We start from the raw sequence: 22,637 nt of genomic DNA, 5'->3' as shown, positions 1-22,637 counted from the left end.
GTAAGTAAGCAGAAATATCCAGAATACATAGAGGTGTATATATATATCTCTATACACCCACTCTTGTATAAGATGAATTCTGATCCTGTCAGTATTGTTCTCCATGTAAACATCTCTTTGTGAAAGTCAGGATGTTTCATGCTGAACATCACTCCCTTTGGATAATGAGCCATTAACAGATAACTGAACTGACTGCAGATACCTGATGAAAAGGTGTTCTGACTAGAGGGATACTAGCAGCCAGATTTGGATTACTAACAAGGCAGTGAATGATCTCGCTGGCCTGGCAGCTGATGCCACCTTTGATTGCCTCTGCTGCATTCCATCGTGGCTGGGGGAGCAGGCGCAAAGTCTCAGCCTTAGCTGTGAATTGATAAATGGATTGTGTACGACTGAAAGTTCTTGTCAAGAGATGTGTCATCCCTATTAGAAAGTATTTAAATTATTTTTTTTTAAGTAATAGGAATGAAAATCTCAGATCTTAGATGATAGATTTTAAAAGTTAATAGCTATCACAAATTCTCTTGGCAGATGTATAACAGACATTTACAACTCATGAATCACATTTTTCAAAAAATCACAGCTAATATCAGCTTCTCTAAGGGGATGACAGCATTTGCAGGAGACATTAATGGCTTCTGGCTCTCAGTCATTGCAAAATCATGAGCTCATAATTGTTCTGATCTGGCTGTTTGTAGACTGGAGAGTTCTAGAGGTCTCTCAGTACTTCCAACATTAATGACTTGTCAATGGCAGTGGTTGCCATCGCTGCCACCAGTGATAGTAACTTTAAGGCCCTAGTAAATGCAAGTCCTTGCTAAAGGCGTACAATGCTGGCTTTGTTATTCTGGTTTTACAAATGAGGAGGAGACAGAGAGAGGTCCGTGAATCTGCAGCTTGAGTCAACTGCATCTGGGCATACAGCTGCTTAGTGCTTTAGCAATCTCAGCTACAATTCATCTTCCTTGGGCCATTCTGGAAATGTTTGGGTAACTCATGATTAGGACTTGTACCAATCCCATGCCTTCCCAACAGCCATGTAATAATAATTTGTTCATACCCCTTTCTAGAGATCTGGACAACCTCTGTTATAGAGTGATCCCTGTATCTTGAGGTAAAACCGGCACTGCTGGTTCTGACTCTCCGTCTGTTCAGACTCAAGTAAGGTGAGGTGGATCTGGAGTGCAGGGAGATCCAAAGAGGGCCAGGAGTTCTCAATCAGTATGGGTTTGGTGGTCATTTAGCAGCTCAGGCTCTGACTGAGACTGGTTTGACCTCTGGAAGAACCTAGCATCAAAGTAGGGACATGACTTCAGTTGCTGTCTCTCCCTATGCTCTGAGGTGCAGCTCTGTGATACCCCAGCATTTGCCCTCTTGTGTGTCTCCCTGTTCTTGTCCTGTTTCAGTTCTGGTTGTTTTTCCCATGCTTTAACTTTCCTCAGTACTGTCTGGGTAACAGCTTAGCTCTGGTTTTAAAGAACCAAGTGGTGGTATTTCAATGACAGGTAAGGTAATACCTGTTTTACTTTAGTCTGTGATCCAGGCTGAGATGGTAAATCTGTGAAATGTTTGGGCTCTTCTGGAGGGAGGTGATCTGTAAATGTTCTTCTTTACATTATCAAGACAATGAGTGAAGGTGAGGGGAAATGAAATAAAAACGACATATTATTGTGCAAATTATAGCTTCTCTAAATTTTGTTCTCTTGCTGATAAATACTTCCTTCTGTTCTCTCTGCAGGTCTCCAGGTGGTTTTAAATTCAATTATCAAGGCCATGGTCCCTTTGTTGCATATTGCCCTGCTGGTGCTGTTTGTCATTATTATCTATGCCATCATTGGACTGGAGTTATTCATGGGGAAGATGCATAAGACCTGCTACCATGTGCAAGGGGGACTGATAGGTAAGGAGAATGATGTATTGTACACACAAGCATTTTTCTGTGGGAGGCTTTCCCCATATATAATGGAACATTTGTGCTGGCACAGGAGACGGGTGGCTGTTGCTCCCTGCTGTGTACCTGGTTGGGGTTTCACAGTGGTGGTTCCTCTGTTCTGCTCCTTGGACAGAAATCAACTTTGATGTAGAGTGACTGCTTCTAGCAATGAGAGCTTAGCTTGCTTATCATGGGCACTCAGTTGTCAGCCTGTCTGTAAAGGCTACATGCAAAACTGGCAATTTCTGCTGAACACAGTAGTGGGCTTTTTAATGTGGACCTTTGGCACTACAAGCCAGCCTGAGTTCTTCAGCATATCTCCTAGAGGCTCAAGCAACTCTAAAATAGTGATGATTTCACCACAAGCAGTCTGAGCTACCAATGAGATGGCATCGTGAAAATTAACAACTCTCATGTTCTGTTATTAATCTTGTACAGAAATAGTCTTTATTTTAACTGAGTATCATTGTAAAGGAATATCTAAGGGAGGCTCGTTCCCCTTTTTTTTAGCCTCAGGCTGTGACCATGTTTAGAAGTCCAGCTGGTAAGAAAACTATATTATATTAATGGAAAGAAGATTTTTTGCACCAAATCCATCAGGAAAGAACTTTCAAATTATTTACAGAAATAAATATTCAGATTTCAAAATAATTCAGTTGTGTTGTCACTTACTCATCTAGTCATCTGCTCTTCTTAATTCGATTTATTGAACTTGAACAGCAGTGATTTCCCATGTGGTGGTAGGTGCCAATGTCTAGGACTCAGTTTAGCTCATAACCAAGAAAGTATTGTACAGCAGGAAATAGTTTCAGAAGTTCTATATTTTCTGCTTTTATAATGTCAGCATATTTCATTTTTTGGGAATGATGCTAGAAATATAATGAATGGTCAGTCTGGTTTACATCTTTTAAAAAGTGTGTATTTCTTTGTACTTTCTGGAATTATTTACATTGCAACATCTAATTCTACTATTGCTGTTTCTGGCATGCTTTAGTGACCAGAATGTGATCATAACTTTTGGAAAATTACAGGTTTTGCTATATAAATGAGAAACAATCATAATTACCTGCTCCCCCACATGAACCTACCTGCATCTGCTATAAATATAGCACTAAGCTCTGAAATCCATACATTTTAAGAAATCCTATTGTAGGAGGCTTTGTGCTTATAAAAATGCTTTCTGTAGCATTTTCCATATACCAAAGCATTTAGACAGGCTTGCTGTATGGCTTCTCAGATCTTTGGAACACCTGTACTACAGAATAAGGGGTAGATAATCAAGCAGTAGCCTTATAGAGCTTCTCAGTGTCACTGGGCTATTGATAAAATGCCACACGGCTTCTAAACTCCAGAAGAGCAGAGCTTGAGAGACCTGCTGCTGTAATTGAGCAGTGGCCCAGCACTGCCCCAGCCTGTCTCCAAAGCACTGAAGCCTGTCTGCTGCAGGGGTTCAGCCTCCTTCAGCCAAGTGCCAGTCAGTGCTGAAGCTCCCTGCCAAGATTAACCCAGATGCCAGGTGACTGCCGAATGAAAGCACTGGTCATAACATGCAACCCAAAGAAATGGAATAGACTTAATTTAATGCTCCCTTTCATGTTGAAAGGAGTGATTTCTTCCTCACAGGAGGGTATGCTTTAAAAAAAGTCCGCCTTAGTTTTGACTGTAAAATTTGACAGCTTCGCCATTATTTTTATGAAAAGAAAGTGAAGCGCAACAGAACGTCCCTCTGCCTATTAAAATTAATACAGTTGCTTGTGTATTCCTAGAGAAATCTGTCAAATTCACCGCAAAATGTATTTGTTAAAAATCATATATCCTTCACTCACTTATCAGTGTGTCAAATAGCAATTGGTTCTCTTCATCTCCTTTTCCTCTCTTCTCTCCTTTAAGATACACCTGCAGAAGATGATCCATCTCCCTGTGCCCCCCAGTCTGCACATGGGCGGCAGTGTCAGAATGGCACGGAGTGCAAGGCAGGCTGGGAAGGACCTAAGCACGGCATTACGAACTTTGACAATTTTGCTTTTGCCATGCTGACGGTGTTTCAGTGCATCACGATGGAGGGCTGGACAGATGTACTGTACTGGGTACGTATCCGTAAAATGATAAGCTGAAAGGCCTGCTCACATGCTACGGCTGTGTTGAAACTTCAGGCCTTTAACTTTCTTGCTTGTTCTGTATAGTGAAGGCATGATTGCTGGCATGAAGCTTTAATTAACCCAGAATATTAGTGGGTAAAATGGGAGGGTTTATCTGGTGCAGTTAAAGCCAAAATGTAAATGTTGACTTCCCATTGATATTTTAATGTTGAAAGATGGCACATGGCTTACTGGTTTGAAGATTTGCAATGTACCTTTGTTGTGCAGAATGTCATGTAAAGACTCTCTCTGCAGGAGCGAAATATCTCGTAAATCTCCAGATTACCAATGTAGAAGTATTTGTGACAGATAACTGTGCGCGCTACTCATGGCATTAATGTTACAAAGGCACTATGCTGATCAGCTCCTAGGTTTTAGAAGAAGGGCCTCACAAATCCCTTTTCATGCCAGCACTACTCCTGATTACGACTTTTATCATAACAGTATTAGAATAAATTATCCTAGCTCAGATATTGGTATAGAACATGGTTACATGTTTAGCCGAAATATGATATTATCTTCAATCTAAACACAGCCTCAACTTGTCCTTTACCCTAATTCTGGAAGTCTTGATAGCTGTAGTTTCTACCTTGTAATTCCCAACATGTTAGGAAATTCAGTGGCAATACAATTATACTATAGGAGTTAAAATCAGATTTAGCCTTCACCTGTAAACCAGATATAAACGTGTTTCTGGATTTGGCTCTCGCCATCAACTTTTGCAGCAGTGTGTTATGGTCCAGGAATTTAATAAACACACAGCTCAGTCCTGTCTGTATAAGGCTAACCTGGACTCTTGACTAACTTTGAAGACTGATATATTATGACACCAGGTTCTCCAAGATTGTAGGTTGTTCTACAATACATGGAATTTAACTCAAGAAGACCCGAATTACACAAAAGGATAATCTGGACTGAGGCAGCTTGCACTGTTAATCAACATCAGCTGCTCTCTTAAACATGAGCCTGAAGCTGCCTTCTACCCACCAGTAAGTTTGAGTTTACAAGATTTCCCTTTGAAGATTTAGCTTATCTGCCATAGATAGTCTCTCTGTGGAACAGCTAGCAGTTATCTCTTTATCCTCGTAAATTTAGATTAGAATTGTGACTCTAGCTTCCTTCTAATGCCTGAGATAAAGAGTAGAGATCAAACCACAAGGGAAGTCTGGGTCTTAGGGTGTAAAAGTTGCCTTTACTTGAAAAGAGAGTGTAGATTAATAAAATAATGTAGAAGAATAGAAGTTTAAGTCAGAGAAGGAACTGGCGAATACTACTCCATGGATCCGCTATGGCTATATATAATATATCTGTCTTTTTATCACATTTAGTCTTTGTGTGACTGAAAGGATTTATAGGTAGTTGAGGGGAGATAAGAGTAAGTAAAAAGTATCAGAAATAAACATGAAAATAGTTTTGGCAGTATATACCATCTAGTATTGTGAAACCTATCCACAAATTATCATAATTTTCTCCCAAAGCACGTGTTATGAAAGACCATGCCAGTCCCTCTGCTTTTGGGTCCATGTGTCATTTGCATGACTGGATGTGAATAATTCAGAACTCAGTTATCAGTTATCTAATAACAGGAGCCAAAAGCATATACTCACTGCTAAGTAGTTTTCTACCATGACTGCTGCAGATGATCTGATTTTTCTATGGCGTCCTTGCAGCAACCTGGGTTTTAGCTGTTGGCTGTTGTTTGGTATTCAGCCCTCTTTCTTCACTGATTTCCTGAGCTGTTCTTTTTTCTTTAGAGACAGTATGGTGACCTGAGACCTGAAATTAATACAGAAATAATGGTCATTATCTTTAGGGGCATCCATATAATTAGCCTTTCAGACTGTGGCTTAGGTAGAATGCTTGATTTGGAAACAAAAGAAATATTTGTTATTGTCAGTTCCCAGTTATTCCTAGGCAAGACTACAAAAGATAAGTGCTAGCACTGCAGATAGAATTTCAGTAATTAAGGAGGAGGAGATTTAGTTTGTAAAGAAAAAAAACCCACATAACCTGTGTTTAAAGGCCATGAAATACAAAGTTTGAACACCTGAGCTGACAGACATACCTGGTTAAGCTGCTGTAAACAATCCTAAGAGTACTTTTGTACCATATGACTTTTTGTCTCTTTGTATTATATTGACAAAGTCGGTAGAAGTCAGCTCTGACCTGTGTTTGCCGTGGGGTAAAGAAGGTATCTGAGATACAATGTGTATTTCCTTCTGCAGAGAGGCCTGTGCTACTCTGGGGACAGATGTTGACTGGACAATTACTACAGGGCACACCTATGAGAAGCATTGTGACTTTAATATTCATATGTAGAAAGTCTGTAAACATTCACACTGTAATTTCATGTGTGGGTGTTTCAAACCATATCTATTGTGGTTTATAGAGTAAACTTTTATAGTCCACGAAAAGGGCATTGTAGCTTAAGCTAGTCAGATCAAAAGGAAGAGGATTTCTGGATAGTAAAGAATAGAAAAGATACAGCTTTTCAATTTCTGTTGAAGAAAGAATTTTAGAAAGTAAGATAGGTTATAAATATATATTTTAAACTTCATGTGAGCCAGTGTTTCCATAATGAAGTCTGACTCATAGATAATTCTACTCCCTGGACTTTGCCTTTTCAGTGAAGGAAGAGTAGACTTGTAGACAACACATTTTGAGGGTTGCATCTCCAGAAGAGTGGACAGATAGGAGGGTATTATTTTCTTGAGTAGGTAACACATTGAAAGATCTCCTGGATCCACAGCGAGGTCATGGAGATTAAATTTTGCTTTATTAGGAAATAAATCTGCACAGTTAATTAGATTAGAAATACAGAATTAAAGATCCCCTCTCTCCAACTATATACTGAGATAGAGGATTGGCTGTCCATTTTATACTGAAAGGAAAGTACAGTTTAAAGAACGGTGTAACAAAATGTCTGCAAAACAGACAGTTTTGCAGCTGAAAATTTGAAGTGATTATTTTCAGAGGTCATTCCTTAAACTTAATGATGTTAACTTAATGGCTTAATATTAGAAGCACTGAGCATTCAAAGTAGACTGTTAGATTCTTAACTCCTCTGCAACTCAGGGTAGATAACAAGGTTTGAATTTGGGGTCAATGACAAAATTCCAATTATCTTCAAAAGGTCAAGATCTCACCTTCTGTTTTGTAAAACCTTGATTATGCTATTGAGATTTTCCACATGCAGTCATGTGTACAACATGAGGACTTACAGATGCCTAATCAGGGCCTTGGTGTCTGTTGTGATAGTCTTCCAAGGACATACATGTGGATGTAGGGAGTTTTCTTTGCTCCCTCCTTAAACCTGAAAGTAAGTGCCTGCCCTAAAACTCAGCAGAACACCAGATAAAGCTCTGGGCTTAATTACTTGGCTGGAAATGTTTAGACATGGAGCAATTCCCTTGGCCTGAAATTTTCTATTAGTGCTTTTCAATTGTATCTTCCTATTTTCTGAAAAATAGCTTTTGAAAGGAAGATCTCTGCATTCCTCTCAGTGGGAATAGAGGGAGCCTAGCACGTTTCAGCATGTTGCCCTGAAAAATATACTAGTAATTTAATGAAACCTCTGTCTTGTGCCACACTTTGCAAGGTCAAACCTGCATGTTTAAAACTTAGAAAGCTGTATGACCTTCCACAAGCCCTGAACTCCTAATCCACTTAGTAGGTCCTCAGATTTTACATTCAGTTTCCTGCCTCCTCCTTCATGCTCCCCTTATGCCTCCTCCGGCTTTTCACCTCTGTAGCAAAGCCTGTTTTCTCTCTCGTGGAGTACTATTTCCTAGCCTGAGATCCTCATCCTCACAAAAAGATAATCAGAGATAGGAAAGCCATAAACTTTTATTCCCTAGAAGGACTTGACATCAATAAGATCAATACACTTTCCAATCTCCTCTCTCACTCAGCAGATAAGACTTGTGAGTAGATTGGCTTCTTCTGAAAAGTGAAAGAGAAATGTTAAGGACAGCAGTTTGACACTGCTGTAGTGGCAGGTAGGATAATTACTTACAAGGAGCCAAATTTTTAATGTAAAATAACTATATTGAACAGGATTAAAATCTGTGCAAAACAACCTTGTTGACACTTACTGAAGAATTGATCTTTGGTGAAGGGAGTGTTAAGTATTTATAGGAGCACATCTCCTATACTGGAGTCTTACAAGGTTTTCTTTGACCCAGTGTAACCGCCAGGTAGCTTTGTGTCATAAGCAGTCAGTTCATAGAATCATTTGAGTAGACAGGCACCTCATGTCACATAATATTTTTTCCTATGCATTGCAGAAAGATTCAACTTCTGATTCTCAAAACTCTCCTTAATATATGATCAGTCAGCATTAGCAGCTCGCTCCTTGTTGAGGCACCAAGGCCCATTTCTGAAGACCCCTCAGTCTTGGAAACTTCCAGCAGCAGATGCAAATCCAAATGTTACAGAGTCATTTGGTATTTTGTCTTCAGTCTCTGCTCCATTACTTCTTATTGTCTTATTGAATAAGGAGGAAAATTAATCCCTGTGCAGTTTGTAACATCCTGTTTAAGTGTTTGTAGGGAGTTGTTGTCTTCGCTTAATCTTTTTCTAATCTGAGCAGATTCCGTTCTTTCAACCTTCCCTAATGGGGGCTCCTTTTTAATTATTTTTAATCAGTTTGTTACTGTCCTTTAGGAGAAGCTTCACTTCTCAGTTAAAAATAAATCAGACAGTGCCCTGTCCCTAGAAAGTCTTTCATCTTTGTGTGAAATGCTTTTTCTGCAGCTGGAGTCCTGTGACACTGCATGCAGATCTGCCCACTGCAGCCTCAGTTTTACATGTCTGGTCTCTCCAACGCCCTGCATCCAAGCAATTATATATAAAAATGAAAATTGAGTGCAAAACGCAATCATACGTTGTTGCATTGGGCTATTCAGACTGCTGGGTAGTGGAGAACCTGATCCCGAGATGTTCTGCGTACAGCTTGCCCATTACAGCTTGAATTCTAGGATCAAGTAATTCTGCTTGATCTGCTTGATGATTATTAATAATGAGCAGCCTTGAGCCTGCCATTGTTTTTGGAGTATTGGCTGTGTCCCATGTCATTTGGACAGTGCTTCAGAATACTTGGTTGTGTCTCTGGAAATAGCATGCAGTGCCTCCAGGGACAGTTTACTTCAAGGCTCCAACTGTAAACAGAGTGTAGTATTATTATAGATGGACTAAAGCCAGGTCTGGATGAGATCCAGGGTTCTAACCTGTCCCTGGAAGTGATGCCTGAACGGGGACATAGTAAGTTAACTCCCTTAAATTTAACTGAACAACCCTTGGTAGACTTGCCCAGCCCCTAGGCAAGAAAACATTTTAGTCTAAAACGGTGCAGTAGAGCCACTACATTGTAGTGAGATCCACAGTATGGTGAGATTGAATCAGTGGAAACGTTCAGAAGCATCATGTCCCCAAGGACAGCATAGAGTAGGATATATAGATGCAGTGGGTTAAACAGGCTGTCCTGGAACATCTTTCCATCTCTGAATCTGTGAGACCACACTTCTAGGAGTCACTATATGAGCGTGAAACTGGAGCTAACAGTCACTCTTAAAATTCCCATCATGAAATCGGAACAGATTAAACTGGACAACAGATACTTTGCTGACAGCATTGACATATCTTGTGAGCTTTTCTCACTCCTGCACAGCCTGTTGCAGCAAATGAGGAAGATCATGTGAGGAATACAGAGATATTGCCACAAAGTGGGAGACTTTAAATGCAGAGCTGCAACCCCCGATTTTCACCAGCTGCGTTTTTACTTTTAACCCTTTATTCTTGCAGCACTTAGGCTTGAATTAGTAAGGCTTTCCACACAAGAGAATGATCTGATTCTAAGAATATATCTGTCTCCATGTTTCTGTGGTGTTTATTCCCTACCCACCCCTACCCCTCCAAGAAAATGCTGGGCTTTTTTTGTTGTGGGGTTGAGAGTTTTAATCGTCTCTTTGACAGAGTTTTGCATGGATGTGAAAAATTCAAAAAGAATAAGCATGCAAGTATAAGCAAGCCATCTCTGTGATTGCAGAGGTTATTTCATCTCCAACTGCTCTAACAGTGGTGGGTAAGGGGAGAAGGCCCATAGTTCAGAGTACTGAAGGGCCACAGCATTCATGCACTGAAAAAGCAATGTCCACACTTAATTTGCATAAATGCTGACCTAAATCTGCTTTCCTTTTTCTCATGAACAACTGCACATGCAACGCTCATGGTTGCCTGCACTGCTGCTTTGAAAGTGAGTAACAGCAGTGACTTGCTGGTTGCCACTTGCCCCAAAAACCTGCTGCTGAACACTTTTTAAATGCAGAATAGGCGCTTATTGTGTTAAATGAAGTTTTCATGAGCCCTTCAGACCTCAACTTTGGACCGCTCAGTACTCTTCCTCTATATGGAGAGAAACTCTCCATTAAAAATAAACTGCTTTGGATTGGTTATGGGGAGGTGCTAACAGAGACCCTCTGCCCAGTGCTCCTGCGTGGGAAGGACCTCTTTAATAGCCCTGTCTTTCTGTTTCCCTTTCTCTAGTCTTTCTTCTTTTGTTCTTCCTTAGACTGTTTCCTAATTGCTGCTGTCTAATCACCACAGAGACTTTTCTTGTCTTTAATCTTTAATCTTTTATCCCAGAGCTATAAAGTTGAGAGCTAAGCTACTGAGACAGTTATATATGACTTAGGATTTTGAGTACCTCTGTTTGTGGGTGTACTACTTGGGCCCCGCTACCAGTTTTTCAAGAACTGATGATTGTTGCCTTTTGAAACAATCATCTTCAGAGTCGTTCAGTGTGGACTTATATCCATTAGACAAATTCATAAACATACTTTGATTCATTATCTAGACCCTGGGAAAGAAAAAGATAGGGGAATAAGCCCAAGGTCTGAACACAAGTGGTAGCTCTAGAGCTATTTATAAAGCTCATATTTATTTTGCATTTAATGTGTTTCAACATCTTGTTTTCCAGACAAAGGGCAATACAACTAAACTCTCACCAATCTTACGGCAACTAATAAGTCTTCCATGCCTGCAAAGATAATTGGTCCACTAATATTGGTTTTATTCATTGATTTCAGTGGGATTTCTGCCAGGGCAGGATTTGAGGACTCATTACGAGGGGTGGTCATACAATTGTAAGTGTAGCGTTTAGCTGCATGCATGAGGTCCTCTAGAACTATCTTCTAACTCAAGTCCTCTGAGCTGCACCCAAATTGGAGGCCTAAAAGACTATTGGGCACATCTCCCTAAAGTGATCAGAAGAAGAAAATTAAGGGTTTAGGGCTCGATCAGAGGAATATTTACCACAGAACATCCACTCTGGATTTTTTAAAGCATATCTAGAAGATATCAATCTTGGACACCGTGCTGATCTTGCCTGATAAGACACAAGAAAATGTGCTGATAATGCAGTTGCACCTCATTCATGCTCTTAGATAGTAGTTTCTCCAGTGAACCTCTAGGGCTTATACAGTGTGGCTAGTGTGCCTGTCAGGTGAAGGTTTACTAGCTGTGTGCTATGACTTCTAGATATTGTACATTTTAGTTGAGAATTTTGGGTGTGATTTCACAACTGAATGGATTCATAATTTAAAATGTAAAACGGATTTCTAGGAACATCATAGCTTGGGAACTGACTACAAAGCAAACTGGGATATACTGATCAAGTGCGAAAAAAAGAATTGACAGTTATGCCTCCACTTATTAAAGAAGGTAGTGATTATCTACAGCTTACAGTACTGTTTTGCTTTATCTTTATTTTTAAGGCCTTAATTGACTATGCAAATCAATGAAAAGTATGGGCTTGTGTATTCCTGTTCATGCAGCAATCAGTGCTGTTCTGATATACTTGCAGTAGAATTTGCTATCAGTTTCCACTGAGATAAATAGAAGCAGTTATAAAACAGTGATACAGTAAAATAGACAGAAAATCCTTTCTGGATAATTAGCCATGCAAATGTAAATACAAAATAAACAGAGACAGGAAGGGATAGCCCAGAATTCTAGGATGAAATTAAATCTTTAGATTTGGAAACCCACCATCCTAGGGGATGTTTTCATGCTTGAAATCAGCAATTTGTTCTTTTGGAGTGAATTTCCAAAGCCTTTAAAAGATGAAAAGGTTTTTAAATAACTGAACAGCAGTAAGAGATGGAACTCTTGCAGTAGCTATAATGAAGGAACTATCAGCTCTGTGGCTAAATAGCCTTTGGGCTTTTGGATGACTTTTTCAAAGATCAACCTTTTTCCTTTTTAAGGAAAAAAAAAAGCTATACACATTTACGTGGGAACAAGACAACTCACGTAAAGCTCTGTGACTTTTGCCTCTGGAGGCCAGAATTAAAATCCTGATTAAGTCACACAAGTCCAAATAATTTTTGGAGATTGCTACATGGCATTTCTGCAAATTGCAAATTCACCCAACAAGCTAACCCACTAGTATAGTTGACTGCAGGAATTTCCTGGAGGTACTTACAATAACAAAATTTAATATGCTGAGATTTTGTCAGAAAAATCCATTTTTCAGATAGTTGATTTGTCATGGTAATCCATGTCCCTTTGGAACATTACTAGTGCTACTAAATGTTGCAACTTTGTGAAAACAAAACACAGTAACACTGCTGTTTTCTTTAAGACAAGGGAGAGCCTAACTTTTCTTCCTCTATTTCAAAATGAAAAGTGCGAAGCCAAATGCTGGTGGTCTCTGCCATCGGTTGAAGTTGAAGAATTACAGATTTAATTAAGACAGTAGTAAACACACCCAAGTCAGTGTTGCCCTCATACCTCTCCAGGAAGCACAAACTACTGTGCCATAGAAGGATGGGATCAGTAAGCATTCTCAACAGAAATGGCTTGCAGTGGAAAAAGAGTTCAGCTCAATCATTGTGTGCCACAGACATTTTGACCTGCTGGTATTTGAATGCAAGTTTTAATTCTCTTCCAACTCTCAGAGACCTTATATTTCCCATAATAGCTCAGTCTGTTAAAGAACAGCTGACTGCATGAACCAATGTGTACCCAAACCAAAACCAGCTGGAATATGAATAGAACTTTGCTAAAGAATTAAATAATGTTGTGGAATCCAGTGGTTATATACTGGGGGCTAAAAAATACAATGGAAGGATTCAGTGTCAGCGTACAAGTATCAGTAATCTGGGGCTAGGTGGTTGAAAATTGGTTTATTTATATGAGTCTCAGCTGAGAAAGTGTGCATATCCTTGAGAAGGTGGGACCGGTATTTAATGAGCATTGAAAATATGACTCAATGCTGTTATAAAGAAATAAGCTTGGGAAATTCACAGAATCACAGAATTTCAGGAGTTGGAAGGGACTTCGAAAGATCATCCAGTCCAACCCCCCTGCCAGAGCAGGATCACATAGACTAGGTCACACAGGAACGCGTCTAGGCAGGTTTTGAACGTCTCCAGAGAAGGAGACTCCACAACCTCTCTGCGCAGCCTGTTCCAGTGCTCTGTCACCCTCACAGTAAGGAAGTTTTTCCTCGTGTTCAGATTGAACCTCCTATGCTCCACCTTGCTCCCTTTGTCCCTTGTCCTGTCATTGGACATCACTGAGAAGAGTCTGGCTCCTTCCTCCTGACACTCGCCCTTTACAAATTTATAAACATTAATGAGGTCACCCCTCAGTCTCCTCTTCTCCAAGCTAAAGAGGCCCAGCTCCCTCAGCTGCTCCTCATAAGGGAGATGCTCCACTTCCTCAATCATCTCTGTGGCTCTGCGCTCTGCTCAACCTATTCTACCAGTAGCAGAGCACTCCCCGCATACTATATGGAACTAAAAGCAAACACATTTTGCTTCACATCTTTTATGTGTTCCTTGTTAAAAGGAGTTCATATAATGGCTAAATGGCATTCCACTGCAACTGTATAATTTTAGAGAAGCTCAAACAGCTCTTTTACGTATTTTCACTTTGCCATCAAGCAGCTAACAGATGGTCAAGCTTGAGGAACAGATCAAGTGCCGAAGGCAGTGGTTCTGGATCTCTGCTCTAGCTTCATTCTTGCACAGGTTGCAGTAGCCTGGTAGGGCTCTTCTGCTGGACTCCTGGCTTTACACAGTCTCCCCAAGGAGTTCAAGCCAGTCGAGGTGGATCTTTTGCAGGAGTGTGTGCTCTCATGACTCAGGTTGAGCCCAGCACTGCTTTCACTTGTCTTCTCTATAGTGCTGTGTAGGAAGCTTGGTCCATTCTGTAGACTTCACCCTTGTGTCAGGGAGATCAGGCAGCATAGCAATGAACTGCAGCGATACCCAAAGTTTTTCTAAAATAAACAAGCAATTATGGTACACCTGGATCAGAGCAGATGTACTTGGGAGAGGACATATATAGCAAATTCAACGTAGTCTTTGTTAGCAGGGGTGAAGAAGCAGCCTTTACAGACTCCACCTTCTCAGATCTCTCTGCCCACCTTCCCCTTCTCTCTTCTGGACTCATCTTCCATTGCTGCAGTTTCTTTGATTCTTTCTCAAGGGTTCGCTGTTGCAAGTTAATCTCTTCCCTTGATGTTTCTGTCAGTCCTTTCTGAGTTAATGGCTCCATTTAGCTCCTGCAGAGTTCTATACAAATTGCCAATATTTCTAGCTCAGAGCGGAATTTTAATTTGCTTTCTCCATCATTACAGAGCTTACAGAACAATTGAGGAACCAAGGTACACATAGGAATCACCTTATTCTTCCCACTGCCCATGTATGATGAATCTTTCCTAAGTTACTTGCTTTTATCCTACAGTGACCATGTAGCAGAATAACCTATCTGGAGCATTCTCTGCCCTGGCTCATGATCCCTGTGCACTTGTCTTCATCCAGCTCTGCCTTGCCTTTTTCTTGAAGATACTATGAAAAAAGGTTATGGATGTCTATATATACATATAGAATGCACATATGGAATTTGTAAAATTCCGTAATTGAGGTAACACAGTAAAAAAAAAAAAGCCTTTAAAATAAATGCTTGGGGAGAACAACTGAGTTTAAAATTTGCCTTCTCCTCCAGTACTTCAAAATAAAGGAAATGTGATCATCAAAACAAATTATTTTTAACAGGAGCAACTTATCAAGAGCTGCTCCTTCATTTGAGGCTGAAGCTGAGTTGAACTCTCCCATCTCTTCTTTGCATCCATCTGATAGTGCCAGCTACAAAATGTGGAGTATTTCTGAACAGTCATAAAGAGCAACTGTGGCTTGGAGTCCCTTTAAGACTATTAGGATGTGGATGCTTAGAAATAAATTCTACCCAGAATAAGAGCAAAGGCATCTGGAGTCCTTTATGTGTATTTTAAGCCATTCAGAAGCAATTTTATTCCATTGTTCCTAAGTCCGTAAAAGTAAGTCTAATTTATTTTAGTTTTTATATTTTTGCTTATTAGCAGGTTTGGAGTTTTGTGGGTTTTTTACCTCCATCTCTCTTCTTTTTCCTTGAGTCAGCTCTGAGACCTTAATTTACCCCTCCTTATCATCTATCTTAAGGAGTCAGGAAGGCTGAAAGAGTATTTCAGGTTGACAAGATAAGTGCTAAGACTTCTCATGATACACTAGAATGTATAGACTGAAATACTTAATTTTTTTTTGTCATTTTTTTAGTCACTAAGTACATTAGATTTCTAATTTTTCCCAAGGAACATCAGAAAATGAGCTCCCTTTATGTTTTTCCCAGTTCTGTGCCCAATCCCATTCAAGAGGAGCACTTACGCATATCAGTTTTTTTCTGCTGGTATCAATAATATTGACCATTGACTTCACTGGAGTTATTAATATGCCTTAAATTATGCACATATATGAGTACTGAATTAAAAACCAAGCAAGCAAAGTAAATTAATTATATTTAAAATATTGAAGGATCTGCAAGGTGGAATCTTCATTCTTAAAATAATAATGCACTAAGTCTAAATCCAGCTTTAAAGGATATATGATGGGTAATAGGAAATATGATCCTTTTCTTGCTCTGTCTGTGATTGGTGAAATCAGATGGATTTAGGCTGTGTGCAGACTTACTTGAGACGTATGTGGAGACCAGCCAGGAATTTCTCAAGTGTGAGAAAACGTGCTTTTTTTCATCTCTTTATTGACATGATATGCAGCAACCTCACAACATTCGGACTCCAAACAACAGATTCAGGATGTGTAGGATTTCAGTGCTGAGAAGCAGTCCTGTAGTTTGCCCCACAGATTGGTAAAAGTGCTTATGGAGCCTCACATACATAGAAAGTCAATTTTAGTACTGTGTCCCTTTTTACTGTACCTTTAGTTCTGTGTCACCTCATTGAAATCTCTCTGGGGCTTCTTTTAAGCATTTATAGTTTTGTGGAAAAGTTAGAATTTGTGAATAACAACGAGTCATTTTCTTGTTAATAGTAATATTAAGAACATTGAGGCTTACAATAAGCTGCGAAATGCATCATTAATATATTTATCGCAGGTATTACATGAAAAAAAAGTATGACATTAGCAGTGCATCGCTTAGAGATCAAAGAAAAATACAATGTGCAGGATTTTTTCAGTACTGTCCAACAATACCAATTTTTTTGTATATTTAGGTGTGGATTTCTTTGTGTCATGGTCTCAGTAGTCACAGTCCAATTACCCATCTACAAGTTCTTTAAGAGCATGACTGCTAAAGAGACAGTTGTCAGATGCCTTGTATCTCTAAGGAGAAGTTGTTGAGAGATAGAAAGGAGTCAAACCTTTCCATCACAAGTCCTCTGCCTGCTCTGACTACTAGCAAGAGTTTTCAACGCAAAGACTTTACGTACTGCAGAGCCAAGGTGTTTCTAAGCCCAAATCAGCTCTGCAGTTGAGAAGTTAACCAGAAGAGAATGATTCATTGAGCAAACAGCTTCTTTTTTGTTTGCAGAGCAGCCTCAAAAATCATGCTATCACCAGTCATTAGTTGGATGTTCTTAGGAACTGCCAGCAATATTCTTTTTCTTACTTGGGATAAATATTTTTTTTCTCAGCTGTTCATGTTGAGGTAATATATCTGATATGAGAAAAGGTAGAAAAAGAAATCTTTCAAATTTTTGCTTCTTCACTGGATGAATTTATTCATACACTTTCTGAGAAATTCAGCTCACCTTAGTTACTTCTACTTATGAGATCTTTTTTCTTTTCTGCCTGTATGAATGCAAAGCATTTTAGTCAGTCTGTGAAGTTTCAGAAGCAAAACAGAGCTGTAACTATTGTGAAAGCAGCATGAAGATATAATGGAAGCCAAAGAAATAATGGAAGAGTAGAAGTGCTTTCCAGCCACACAGCTCTTGCCTGAGATGTAAGACTTACTCTCTACAATGTATAATTTATTTTTTTTATTTATTACTATCAACACAAGCATAGCTGCGAAGGGTGGAGTTCCATCCTCTGTTTAATTGTTTTTGTACCTGAGCTCTGGCTAAAAAATTTGGGGGAAAACATTTAAACTTCACAGTGCAAAACAGTGCATCATCCTATTAAAAAAAAGTTTCTAGTGTTGCTTAAGCAGAGTTTAAAACTGTAGTTCCATGAGCATATGTATGAATGAAATGCATTCACTCAAATATTCACGACAAGGGTAGGAAAGAGGAAGTGAAAAAGAAAAATGTGTTTTAATCTAAACTTCTTTACTTTGTAATTTATCAGTGATAAATATCTGAATCTCACATTAGTATATGCATGGCCCTTAATGTATCATCTGAGCCATGCCTGCCAGTAGGCTATCTTTTGATCTTTGATCTAAACTGAGGAAATCACTTAGAATCATAGAATGGTTTTGGAAAAGACCTTTAAGGTCATTAAGTCCAACCATCGATCCAGCCTTACAAAGTCTGCCACTAGACCATGTCTCTAAGCACGACCTCTACTCAGCTTTTAGACACTCCCAGGGATGGTGACTCAACCACCTCCTGGGCAGCCTGTTCCCTTTCAATAAAGAAATTCTTCCTAATATCCAATCTAAACCTCCTCTGATGCAACTTGAGGCCATTTCCCTTTGTCCTATTACTCGCTACAAAGGAGAAGAGACTGACCCCCACCTCACTACAACCTCCTTTCACATAGTTGTAGAGAGCAATAAGGTCTCACAGTCTCCTTTTCTCCAGACTAAACAACCTCAGTTCCTTTACCCACTCCTCATAAGACTTGTGCTCCAGACCCCTCACCAGCTTTGTTGCCCTTCTCTGGACTTTCTCGGGTGCCTCAATGTCCTTCTTGTTGTGAGGGGCCCAAAACTGAACACAGTATTCGAGGTACAGCCCCACCAGTGCCAGGTACAGGAGCAGGATAACTTCCCTACCGCTCCTGGCCACACTATTTCTGATACAGGCCAGGATGCTGTTGGCATTCTCAGCTACCTGGGCACACTGCTGGCTCATGTTCAGCTGACTGTCAATCAACACCCCCAGGTCCTTCTCTAGGAAGCTCTCCAGCCACTCCTCTCCAAGCCTGTGGCATTTCATGGGGTGGTTGTGACCCAAGTGCAGAATGGGTCACTTGACCTTGTTGAACCTCATACAATTGGCCTCAGCCCATTGATCCAGCCTCTCCAGGTCCCTCTGTAAAGCCAGTTTACCCTCAGGCAGGGGTAAACCTAACTTAGGCCACCTAACTTAGCATCATCTGCAAACTTACTGTGGGTGCATTCAGTTCCCTCATACAGATCATTGATAAAGATATTAAACAGAAGTGGCCCCAGTACTGAGCCCTGGGGAATACCACTTATGACTGGTCACCAGCTGGATTTTTCTCCATACACCACAACTCTTTGGGCCTGGCCATCCAGCCAGTGCTTTATGCAGTGAAGTGTATGCCTGTCCAAGCCATGCCCAGCCAGCTTCTCTAGAAGGATGCTGTGGGAAACAGTGTCAAAGGCCTTACTAAAGTCCAGGTGGACAATGTCCACAGCCTTTTCCTCATCCACTAAGCAGGTCACCTTGTCATAGTCTTCTCTGCATCCTTAAAGTTATGAAGGTGCTTAAGCACTTTTCCTGAAAAAGACCATTTTCAAAATGAAGGCTTCAAGCAGGAAGATGTATTCAGCAATAATTAAGAGTTAACCTCTTCTTTCTGCTGTCTCCTGCTCCCAATATGAGCAGGTCTAGAGATCTTGCTACTGGCCATAACCATTACATTTGGCTAGATCATGTCCTGAGGCAGTGAATTCCATAGATAGGCTGCGTAAAATAGCATTTCTACACAAAACTTCCAAATTTGCTGTCCTTTAATTTTATTGAGTACTCTGCTCCCCTTGATTCATGTTCCTCTGTGAAAGGTTATACACTTCATAATAGCATATTTGAAGCACCTGACTTGTATTTTAAAACAAAAGCTATCATAACATTCTATAGTCATTAGAAATCAATTAGCAATGTATTCAAGAGATAGAAGCCTAGTCTTGGTGTTCTAGTTAACTTACTTTCCATTAAACTGCAGCTCTCTAGTATTGTGGCTGAACAAGACAGACTTCATTTCTTTTCTTCAGCTTGCTGCTTTCCAGAGACAGCTGCACTTCTATGATGGATTAAACTTTTCCTGTAACTTTCATTTATTTTCAAAAGACGTTCAGCACAAAGTATCAGGGTGTGAGTGTGTGAGTTTTAAAGTCAGCAGAATTTAGTGAATTGTGTCTACCCATCCCATTAATCATAGAATGGTTGTGGTTGGAAAAGACCTTTAAGATCATAGGGTCCAACCATCAAACCAGCCCTATGTCCGCCACTAGACTATGTCCCTAAGCATGACATCTGCTGTCTTTTAAACACTTCCAGGGATGGTGGCTCAACCACCTCCTTGGGCAACCTGTTCCAGTGCTTTGACAACCCTTTCATTAAGTTACTGAAAGACCTTTGTTGTGTGCTTGGTGATGCTCAACCATTATGTTAATAGGTAACATGCCTCTAATGTTATCCTTGAAGTATGATGCCTGTGTAATGGATGAGATACTTGCAAAATGTGCCAGAGTGTTATTCTTGGGGCGGGGGGAGGTGGAATCTCTAAAGCATGCATATCTCCTGTGGGTTTACCAATATGTCTGCACCTATGTCTTCTGAAGTACCAGAAGATATGGGCACAATATTTCTTGGCCCCTACTGAAGCTGCTGGTTGTAATTGTGATCAGCAAACTATAGAATTAAAAATCCTGATGTTCTTTCTAGAAGATTTTCTGTGTCATTGGGAGAAAAGCCTTCATCTGGGTGTTGAAATGCTATAGTCACAGTAGCAATTAAGGGTGCTTGGCAAAGGAAGAGCTCTTTCCTAGCACACAAGGTCTACCAGACCTCACTTATGCTGAAATACCCTTTCTACATTATGACACTGAGTGGTTTCTCTAACAGTACCCAGTGAGGCAAGGTAGCATCCCACTTTGCAGATTGTTAAGCTGAAGCATAGTAAGTCAAAACGATGCCCCCACAGTGCCAGAGAGGGAATGTAGCAAATTATGAGAAGGAATTGAAGATCCTTATCTCTGAGGTCTTTGAATGATGATGCATTAATGTTCAGAAATATACCATCTTTCTTACTGTTGAGAATAGCGAGATGTGAGTGTTGAGATGTGAGCTGTGAAAGGTCAGGTAGTTTGACTCAGTGGAATTACTTCTATAAAAGATAAACTGCAGATTCCCACCAATGCTGTGCTTCTAGCTGACCTAACAATTCTTCCATTCATGCTTAAGTTGACATCAGGTTGCAATCACCTTGACTACTGTAGATGGAATATCATAATTCAAACCTACACTGGCTGATAGTCTTTGTTCAGAACTGTAAATTTAGAGGATGATCAACTTTTTCTGCTGAGATTCATATGGTTAAGTAGTAAACACTCAGGGAGAACAAGTGCACTCAATGACAAGAGAGTTGGACTGTGTATCAGGAGTTGTATTGTCTGTCCTGGAGAGGTCACCTATAACTGAACCATTTTTTGTTCACTGTAGCCAACAGTATAAAATATATTCTGAAGATGTCATTTTCTGCACTTAGAAGCATGCAAATGGTAACACTCCTCCTGATCTTGTCATGACCCTCATCTTCTCCACTTCAGTAGCATAATTAGGAAAAATCAGCTCTACCACCTAAGTTACACTTGCAGTGAAAGCCTCCAGCTGCAGTCAACAGGACATGTGTATGCATACACATGTGATAAATAGCTACATATTCACAGAATGGTGATAAGTTTCCAGGATGCAGTTTCACTCAAACCCAGGTGCAAGGTTTTTAATGATAACTCTATGGGAGCGTTGTTCAGTTGAGGAGAGTCCATCCTGAATATCTAGGGTATTTCCATTTTGGAGGAAGCACTTCCAGATATTTGGAAGGATACAATCTTAGCCAAGAATTTAATGTATCTTAAATGTTGGTACATTGCTGTTACTGTTTTGAGTAAGTTTATTTCTTTTTTCCCCCCAAATTCTGCAAACAGCCTGTATCTCTGCATTTCTTCCAGAGATGGTTTTCAAGAGCAAATAGTAAGCTCACAGTGTACTGTCTCCTTATCAAAAGGCTTTTTAAATATAATTTACCAAATACCTAATGTTATATCAATATACATTCCTGTTACCTGTGGCTCAGTCCCATGATGTATGGAATAATCTCGCCTTCTACTAAAGAAAATGAGATGTGAGAGCACCAAGCATAGGGAGTCCAGCAACAGAGAGACAGACTCAGCTGTCTGCCAAATACTGATGATTTCTCTATACTTGAGAAGCTATCACTGTCTCTGCCTCTCAGCTTCTCTGTTACATATATGACTGGGCAATAGAAAGGAGATGAAAAGCTGACCTTCTAAATGTTCAGTCTGAGAATTCTCAAATGCTTTGCTGTACCAGAATGCAGGTCCATTTTTCAGGACTAATTTGTGCTGATACTAGGTGGTACAATGATTATGCAATTGTGCAGGCACTGAGAGTAGCAGGAGTACACTATACTCTAGTTATATACTTTACCAGGCCACGTTGGAAGCTTCTTGCCATCTGAAAATTTCTTCATGCCAGGGTAGTACAAAAGGCACCCTGACATGCACCTGAATTCTGTACCTGGCATTAGCTATTTAGAAAGCTTTGAGAAGTTCTACTTTTCCAGCTGACTTTCCCAGCTGACCAAAAAAGCCTGATGATAAATAAATACCGTATGGCTGAGGCTTTGTTTTATCACTATCATGATTAGTGGGAAGTCATTGTGCCTGCACTGGTAAATTTTTACGGCAGTTTTTTCAAAGTCGTCCATACTCATTGTTTGTGTGGATTGCTTTATATAGATAGTGGCATTCTTTGCAGAAGAGAGAGGATGTCAAGTCTCATTTCCTCACTTAATTCCAGCTTGGGCAGTTACATTTTTGTCTGCCTGATTTCTCCACTGTGATTTCAGGCGAATATTTGCTTCTATCTTCATATATCATGTTGTTTTATTCTCTTTAAAGCACTGATGTGTTTCACACCAAAGGTGTCTACTTTTAGGTCATGTGGGATGAAATGTGGCTTGCAAATATAAAGAATAATTAGTATTATTTATGAACGATCTGAACAATTCTCTAGAAGTATTAAAAGGGAAGCTGGTTAATATGCTTAGGGAATGTTAAATGTTCAG

The 22,637-nt window shown here is 39.9% G+C and overlaps 1 protein-coding gene across 1 annotated transcript in view; it reads left to right on the top strand.

The window, feature by feature from the left end:
- Positions 1-1,626: 1,626 nt before the first annotated feature.
- The window catches only part of LOC104544630 (voltage-dependent L-type calcium channel subunit alpha-1C), a gene marked incomplete at its 3' end in the record, with an annotated part of 152,279 nt that continues 131,268 nt past the window's right edge, over positions 1,627-22,637 (top strand). The window contains exons 1-3 of the mRNA XM_010189554.1: positions 1,627-1,636; positions 1,739-1,900; positions 3,824-4,020. Coding sequence (XP_010187856.1) covers positions 1,627-1,636; positions 1,739-1,900; positions 3,824-4,020 — 369 coding nt within the window. The remainder of the gene's footprint in view (positions 1,637-1,738; positions 1,901-3,823; positions 4,021-22,637) is intronic.

The sequence above is a fragment of the Mesitornis unicolor genome, unplaced genomic scaffold (genome assembly GCF_000695765.1).
Source record: "Mesitornis unicolor isolate BGI_N332 unplaced genomic scaffold, ASM69576v1 scaffold9498, whole genome shotgun sequence".
Classification (NCBI taxonomy): domain Eukaryota; kingdom Metazoa; phylum Chordata; class Aves; order Mesitornithiformes; family Mesitornithidae; genus Mesitornis; species Mesitornis unicolor.
Note: the sequence above shows the minus strand (reverse complement) of the source record. Positions and strands in the feature narration are given on the sequence as shown.